The sequence below is a fragment of the Lactuca virosa genome, chromosome 1, assembly GCF_052849685.1.
Source record: "Lactuca virosa cultivar CGN04683 chromosome 1, Lactuca_virosa_CGN04683_v6, whole genome shotgun sequence".
NCBI classification, from domain to species: Eukaryota; Viridiplantae; Streptophyta; class Magnoliopsida; order Asterales; family Asteraceae; genus Lactuca; species Lactuca virosa.
In genome coordinates this window covers 232,579,491-232,588,823 of record NC_136426.1, presented here as the reverse complement: position 1 = coordinate 232,588,823, position 9,333 = coordinate 232,579,491, and the positions used below count along the sequence as shown (strand labels likewise).

The window sequence follows — 9,333 nt, the reverse complement described above, 5'->3', positions numbered from 1 at the left end:
ATTTTAAAATATATTTTCATACTAAATGGTCAATTAAGATTTACTTGAAATTTATGTGTTTTGTAAGATATAAATCGTCCAAAAATGAACATTTTAGTAAATATTAAGCCCTATAAAGAAAAGTTAACATGTTTTTTTAATCTATCTGAATTCTCATTTCTCAAACGCCTAAATCCTAAAAAATAAAAAACAAAATCAAACAATTTTAAAATAATTATTACGAACCACATATTGGACCATATAATCCACACACTTGTAATCATCTCATACGATACTTTTTGCCATAGTGTCTCTTTTCACCCAACGTGTCCACCATTCATTTCGAACCACGTGTCCCATGTTGCTAATGGCATGAAAGACATGCATTACTATTTTTTTTTTACTTTTTGAGTTTTTTCGACGTAACGTCATGGAGTTTAGTATTTTTCACATGCGTATATTCACAAATCAATGACTTCAGTATGTATACTATCAACATAAAAGTAAATGTGTGGCCTATCTCTATAATAGAATTCCCCACCACCATTAAAAAAATCTTCACCTCAACACCATAAATGCATGCTTGTAGTCGAGCACTTGTTCTTCAACTTTCTATAGAAAAGAGAACATCACAACAGTGATTAATTAGTGAAATGGAGCTACCTCTGATCGATCTGGCGCCATATGTGGACGTAGTGACAGGAAAATTTAGCTGCGATGAGCTCCTGCATCCAGAACTGAAGAAGGTGTGTTCAGAGGTTAGTCGGAGCTTGAGAGAAACCGGAGCTCTGCTCGTTAGAGACCCGAGATGCCCAAATGAAGATAATGATCGGTTTATTGATATGATGGAGAGGTACTTCGAACAGCCGGAGGAAGTTAAGCGTCTTCAGGAGCGTCCTCACCAGCATTATCAGGTCACAATCATCTCCAACTCCTATATAACATAATCTATTAGATTGGACTCAGGTTCTCTTAGATGCATCTTACAACAGTAGAAGTACCTCCTAACGTGTAAAAAATTGTAGCTATGCGTCTAAAACGGGTCGGATCATTACGTCACCTAGATTTACTATCTTTATAATATCGTGACGAAACAAAAAATTTAAATACATATATTAAATTTTAAAATAAACACAATTTAACAAAAAATATATAATATAAATCTTTAAAGGGATTATAATTCATTTTTAAAATAAATATCTGTTAACAACCATATAGATGATAAGTGCACTCGACTTATAACGTCCATTAAAGTTTTATCAATAATATTAATTGTTATCTATGTATACCTTGTTAAAGTTTATATATATATATATATATATATATATATATATATATATATATATATATATATATATATATATATATATATATATATATATATATCACGTGGTTCCCAAATTAAGTGAAGTCGATAAAAAAAATCAACAACACTTGTGAGGGTTGGGACGGGTTGGGTCGTGTACGATTTAACGAAATATAACTGAAAAAACCGACCAGGCACCACAAATTAAATTTTTTTAAAAACCGACTGAAATATAATTGAAAAAACCGAACGATTTAATGAAAAACTAGTTGATTATTAATGCATTGATACCTTATTATTTGATAAAAACTATATATTATATTTAACCCTATATATTTAACAGCACAAATGCCCCATGTAACTTATTTTTTTCTCCTTTTAAAATGGTTTTTTAAGACATTTTTTTAATAAAACAAATTCAAGATAGGTTTTCTATTTTTTTAAGTTAGTTCCTAATATTTTTGGTATATATATTATAAATGAAATACAAATTTTATGTAGGTCCTTCGACCTACCTTCTTACTTGTTAGATATGCCTATATATATATATATATATATATATATATATATATATATATATATATATATATATATATATATATATATATATATATATATATGCGAGACGGTTATTTTTGTTAGATTGTAAGACCATTTTTTCTAATTAAATATTCTAGTATTCATACAACTATAATGTGTAATATTATAATATTCTAAAACAATATTATTGACATATTTTACATTAAAATATTCTACAAACATATAACATGAATATTATGCATATTATATTTTTATGAACACTATAATAAAATATATCAGTAGAAAAAATTGGTTTCATGGTCTTATAGATTGGGTCCGTCTCAAATTAACTTACACACACACACACACACACACATATATATATATATATATATATATATATATATATATATATATATATATATATATATACACACACATACACACCAAATGGCTTTTAACCCAACGGTATCAGGTGGTGTCGCTCTTTGAAGTTGAGGGTTCAAGTCCTATCGTGGACATAAGTGGAATTTAGGTGTTAGTTTAACAGTAAATTATATATATATATATATATATATATATATATATATATATATATATATCCTATTCTAATAAATGAATAGGTTTATTCTTCTATTGACAAGTGTCATACTACTAAAACTACTTATTAGTATTATATGTCATCTATCATGCTATTTGCCAACCTATTAATTATCAATTTCAAATTTCAAATTTTAAATTTTCCACTTTAATTACATTAACTTAATAAATGATTCTTCATTATAAATTTCAAAATTAAAATTTTTTCACTCTAATTATATTAAATTAATAACATTAGATTAAAAAATAAAATAAAATTATTACAGATTATAAGGTGATATAATTTCACGTATTTATTTAAATCAACGATTACAATTTTATATAACTAAAAAAATATCTCTTAAGTAATAATTTATTAAAATAATTGATTAATATTTATGATTTTTTAGTACAGTAGTTTTATTAATTTTATAAATATGGTTCTCACGGGTTATAAACTATTATATATATATATATATATATATATATATATATATATATATATAGGGGAATGATCAAATGAGAACATCTAAAAGGTTGAGAACGCGAGAACAATTTTGGACCAATCAATATATAATGGCATATTAGTAATTGTATATTTAAATTAAATTAAAATTCAATCAAATTCCCTTAAATTTAGGATCAGTTATCAAAAAAAAATATTCGATTTTTTATTTTTCTTATGAATGGAATATAAAAAACATTTTTTCCAAAATTTATTTTAAAACTGAAAAAAAGTTATTAAAAAAATCAATTTTTTCTCCTATTTCATGTTTTATTTTTTCAAAAATATGAATAGAAATCCAATCCCAAATCAATACACTTGTATTAACAAATGATTTTGTGTTTTTTAAAAAAACATGATATTACTCCAATAAAAAACGAATACACATCAATTTACAAGTAATCCAATTCGTTTTTTTAATCAACTGAAAATAAAAAGATTGTAAAAATTATCATTTCTTCATAAAAAGAATACCTCTAATCATAAATAAATACACTAATTAACACATGATTACACTGCTATTCACAAATGGATATATTGCTATTAACCAATGAATACCCTACTATTCACAAATGAATAAATTAATACCTCCAATCATAAATAAATACATTCATTCACACTTGAATGCACTGCTATTCACAAATGAATCCACTGCTATTCATAAATAAATACACATTCTAACATAAATGAATTCATCAAAATATAATATAATTTGCTTCTTAAAAAATATAGAACATAATACAATTATTCATTCTCCTTTGGCTCAAAATTTTCACCTTTCATCTTCTTAAACAACTCCAAATGACCTCCACAAAAACCCATATGCAAGAACTCTCAGAACCTTCATAGTCAGTTCAAAATTTTCACTCGCATCTCTCTGATTCCTCGTACACGTTGTCTAATATTTTGCATAACTGATTATGAACAAATGAAAGATAAAGGAAGCCCTAATCGTACCCATCATTATCATAGCCTCCTTCATTACCATTTATCTTCATAGCAACATTCAAGCAAAATCGAAACCATAACTTCCAAATTGAAATCGATTTGCATGTCTAGAATCTTCAATGAAAACCGATGAACTAAAATCGAGTTGTAAGAGTGCTCTTTCGCTCATTCTATGGCCTCCTCCGACTCTATGGCCTCAGTCGGTTTCTGTCTCTACCCATTTGTTGATAGAGGCGTGGAGATGAATGATGTGTAATGATGATGGTGGAGGTGGTGTTGCTGGCGAGTTCGACAATCAAGATGGCAGTGGTAGTGTTTTTGTGTCTTGTGCGGCGGCTAGGTTGAAGAAAACTCATAAGATCGGCAGTGGAGAGATGAGAGGGAAGAGGCGTACGTTTTTTTAGTGTTGGCTTCCATCAATTAGGGTTTAAGGGAAATGAGAGATTTTAGGAGCTGATAAAAATAAGATAAAGCCTAATTACTATAGTACCCTTTTAGTTAATTAAGAACTTACAGTTTGATCCTATGACTTTCAGAATTTATATAAATGACCCGTTAATATTAACCTTTGATTTTAAAATTTAGAGGGTCGAGAATTGTTCTCGCGTTCTCAACCTTTTAGGTGTTCTCATTTGATCCTACTCCTATATATATATATATATATATATATATATATATATATATATATATATATGTTCTCTCTTATCACCAATGATAAATTCTAATTTGTTTTTGTCAAGATAATAGAATTGTGGGGGTGAAACGGGTTAGTTAAGAGTGAATTATGATCAAAGAGCAATGGCTTCGACTGTTTTAAACTTGTAGTTTACCATAAAATTTTATTTGAAAATCCAATTAAACTGTAAATTCTATTTCATGGATCAGGTTGGTTCGACACCTGGGGGAGTCGAGATTCCCCGGAGTTTGGTTGATATGGAAATGCAAAAGAACCTGAGAGCACTACCCAAAGATCGTCGGCCTGTAATTCCAACTGGCCCTGACCTCAAGTCCCGATACATGTGGAGGGTTGGCCCTCGGCCATCCAATACTCGTTTCAAGGTTCACTCTATATCTCTTTTAGTTTTCGTATCCTTAATTAGCTATAGATTATACATTGTCGTTCATGTGTATTAATTATATATTATCTCATGCATTCATGTAGGAACTGAACTCTGCGCCAGTCCTACCAGAAGGCTTCCCCGAGTGGAAAAAGATCATGGATTCATGGGGATTTAAAATGATATCGACAGTAGAGGCTGTTGCTGAAATGGCTGCAATAGGATTTGACCTACCAAAGGATTCATTCACTAATCTAATGAAGCTCGTGAGTCGATCGGCTTATTTAATTTATCTTTTTATTATAGAGAGATGTATAAATCATATACAGTATTAATTTAAATATGGATGGTTGCATTTCAGGGCCCACATCTTCTTGCTCCAACAGGAAGTGACCTTGGACGTCATGGCGAAGAGGGAACAGTGTTTGCTGCATATCATTACGACATCAACTTTCTAACAATTCACTACAAGAGTAAGTTCCCCGGTTTATTTATTTGGCTAAGGAACGGGGAGAGAGTTGAAGTGAATGTTCCAGACGGGTGTCTTCTTATTCAAGCTGGAAAACAGGTACTATATATAAAGCTATATATCAAACAAGAAGATGCATATTGTATGATAAGTTCATGCTAACCCAAATTGTGTTACTCCCTCTATTATCTATATATAGTTGGAATGGATGACTGCTGGTGACTGTAAGGCCGGTATGCATGAAGTTGTGGTAACTCAAAAAACAATCGATGCAGTTAATGCAGCAAAACGAGAAAATCGATGCCTCTGGAGGGTATCCTCAACAGTGAGTAATTAATTAACATCGCTTTTTAATTAGCCACCCACCCGTGCATTTACACTTTTAAAATTTTTTGATATCATATAACGCAATCAATCTGATTACTTGTCACTTGTGAAATTTTGTTGGTAGCTATTTTCCAATGTAGCATCTGATGCTGTGTTGAAGCCGTTGGGTCATTTTGCAAAATCTCCAACTGCTGATAAGTATCCAGCCATGTATGCTGGAGAATATTTTGAGAAGGAGCTTGCTGTGATTAATCTTAAAGGAAAGGAGGGGGCGTAAAGGAAAGAACGGGGCATATATAATTACGGGAGACTTTTGGTGTCTGTAAGATGGTGTGGTGAATAAACCAATTACAATTGAAGGACATTTGTGTTTGTTTGGGCTCAAGTTTGGTGTATTAATTAATTGTTGTGTAATGAAGGATTGTAAACATATCTAAATTAAAGCGTGCTTCGTATGTGTATAAGTTACGAATATGTACTTATACTATGAATAAAATATCCTTTTTGTCTGTGTACGACAAATATATGGACACACATTTCACTAAGACATACGTTTTATTATCATGGCCTACCTTGCGAAGCTCCAACTAAATTAAAATCTCCAAAGGATTTATCTTCACCCAAATCATGCGTATATGTTTATTTCTTCGTCGTTAAGGTTTCCACCTTCACGCACCCCTACACAGGTTTCCTATATAATTGAAACTCAAACATACCAACAAATTAAATGAACAAAACCTCTTAGTTTTATTGAAGGATAAACCTATCCTTTGCATCGACGATTTGATCCTACACTAATGAAGGTTGTATTAAAAAGGTTATGTATGTTTCACCATATAGATGAAAAAATTGCATATTTTATGAAAAACAAAAGATATCTTTTATGGCAGTAAAATATTCCACTAAATTATATTTTATGGTCGAGTAACAAGTCACCGATATCTTTACCGTAGACATTGGTCCAACTCGAAAAAATTTCCATTTTTTTCGAAGTTGAAACTTTGTTGGAATAAAAAAAACAAAAACACATAGATAATCATATCGCAAGCAAATATGGTCTTCTTCGGGATTACCGGTCATGTTTATTGTGGTTTATGCTCCGCAAGGGGTTGATTCTAAGCGAATTCTATGGAATAATCTTCTCCAGCTTATTAATTATTTCCAAGGTGATTGTGTTTTGATGAGTGATTTTAATGAGGTTCGTGATGAATCGCAGAGATTTGGTACTTTGTTTAACTCTAATACAGCCAGGAGATTCAACAATTTTATTGAGCAGACGGGTTTATTCGATGTTTCCCTTGGTGGCCCTCGGTTTACATGGACTGATAAGTGGAGTTCAAAATTTGGTAAGTTGGATAGATTTTTAACTTCTCATGGTATTTTCGATGCGTTTCATCATGTGACAGGTATGGTTTTGGAGAAGTACATTCCGGACCATAGACCTATTTTGTTATCGGAGCATAGAGTTGATTATGGGCCTACTCCCTTCCGTATCTTCTATTCTTGGTTCAATTTGGAGGGGTTCGATGATGTTGTTAGAAATTCGTGGTCCCAAGATCAGAATTTACTTAGGGCTTCGGTATAAAAGCCCCAAGTTCCTATGGGGTATTGCTTTTTCCAATTGTTGTTCCAGTTTAAAGAAAATTTTCTACCAAAGTCGGTCACGATGAATTGGGAGGATTCTGAGTTTCTCAACAACCTTCGAGAAGCTTTAAGGAATATTGTTGAGGAGCAGCCAAGCAGAAGGTTTCCCAGACGATAAGTACACAGGTCCGAGGAGTATAAGCTAAAAGAATTACCATAATTCGCTGGAGGAACCGACCGGGAACGGTATCCGGATTGGGAGAGAAAAATTGATCGAATGTTCGAGTTCAAGGCCATGGACGATGAAAAGAGTTGCAAGTATGCAATTCTGAGATTGAGTGGAGGATCCTTATTGTGGTTCAAAGGAATAAAGGCTAAGAGGGCCCGAGAAGGAAAGGAAAATATCACTTCATGGTAGTCCTTAAAGAGAAAGCTCCGGAAAAGATACGTCCCAGCCAACTATAGGATCACCACCTATAGAAAGATTGCTAATTTAAAGAAGGGGAAGCTAAGTGTTGGGGATTATATCGATGAATTCGAACGAATGTCATTGATGGGTGATATTGAGGAGATCGGGAAATAGAAGATGGCTTGTTTTCTGAGGGGCCTTAATTACACCATCGCGCATACGGTAGAACTTTACCCCTATGTCGATTTTGAGACACTCTGTAGCTTATTTTGTAGGTGGAAATGCAAGTGAAGTAGAGGTATGGAACGAGTTCTAGTTCCGGAGTTGTGAAACCCAAAATCAATGTGATCGAGAAGGCAGTCGCAACACCATGTCCTACTGTTGCTAGTAGTTCCACTGCAAATCCAAAAGCAAGCACCGTAAATAAGGAAGTTACTCTTTCCAAAGTTCGTTGTTTTAAGTGTCAAGGATTCTGACACTATCAAAGTGCTTATCCAAGCCGGAGAATTGTGACATTGAGAGTAGCCCTTGAAGCCCGTGACGAATTGTTGGAAGAAGAAGAAAGGTTGGGTGGAACTGTTGGATAAGGTGTCTAAGTCCATAACTTATTTGGTATATACTTGACCCGACCCGGCATGGTCCATTTGGGTTGCACTTCACCCAAACTATTTATGGATAATTTTATGAGAATTGTATACTTACGATTTATTAATATATTATAAGTTATAATATATTAATATAAAGTCATGTTATTTAATTAGTTTTAATCTTGAATTAATTATGAATTAATTTAGTGATTAAAAGGAAGACTAATTAAATCATGGGCTATTATATTTATATGGTGTGGGCTAATACTCATTTGTTAATGGGCTAAGCTTATATGGAAGTCCATGGATGATCCATGGAGCTTTTAACCCATGGATCCTTGGAAAGGAAAAGACATGGGTTATTAGGGTTTCACCCTAACCATGCACACTATATAAACAAGCTCATGTTGCATGAAATAACACCCTAAGTGTGTGTGTAATAGTGGTGGCCAAAATCTAAGAGTTAGTATACTCTCTCATACATTTTCCAAGTTTGTGGTGATTTGTGATTTCCATTTGAGGCATTCACATTATTGGTGCTTGGCTCTCAAACTCCAAGGAATCAACAATCAACAAAAAGTATATAATTCATCTAGTCCTTTTATGTTTAAAAGTACCCCATGCCATGCTAGATAGGTTATAAACCTTGGAAATTAATATTTTGCATGTACCTTAGACAAGCATAGATCCAAGGTTTATTAGGGTTGCATGTACACTTAGGAAGTGTTAGAATGCTCAAAACCCAACAGTGGTATCAGAGCCTAGGCTTGTTTGTTTGATACTTGATGCAAAATAGTGATAAAAAGTCGATTTTTTTGCTGTCTGACTGATGAACTCGCTGAGTCCATGGGGGGACTCGCCGAGTTCATGTGTAAACTCATCCTACTCGGCGAGTAGGTTCGTGCACTCGGCGAGTAGGAGCCTCAGAATGCAGATTTTCGACTTTTGCTGCTGGAAATGGACTAGAAACATTACCCTAAACTGTTTTGGTGTTTTAAAACTTGTTTTAGTTGGTGTAATGGTTGTTCTAATCCATTTACAATAGCTTATATCAAAATTTCAT

The 9,333-nt window shown here is 32.6% G+C and overlaps 1 protein-coding gene across 1 annotated transcript; it reads left to right on the top strand.

Moving 5' to 3' along the window:
* Positions 1-548: 548 nt before the first annotated feature.
* Positions 549-6,154, top strand: LOC145165271 (uncharacterized). Its single transcript, XM_079083983.1, has 6 exons — positions 549-893; positions 4,722-4,895; positions 4,999-5,160; positions 5,256-5,462; positions 5,563-5,688; positions 5,815-6,154. The coding sequence occupies exons 1-6, from the start codon at positions 633-635 to the stop codon at positions 5,965-5,967; spliced, it is 1,083 nt and encodes a 360-aa protein (XP_078940109.1). The 5' UTR covers positions 549-632; the 3' UTR covers positions 5,968-6,154.
* Positions 6,155-9,333: the final 3,179 nt, after the last annotated feature.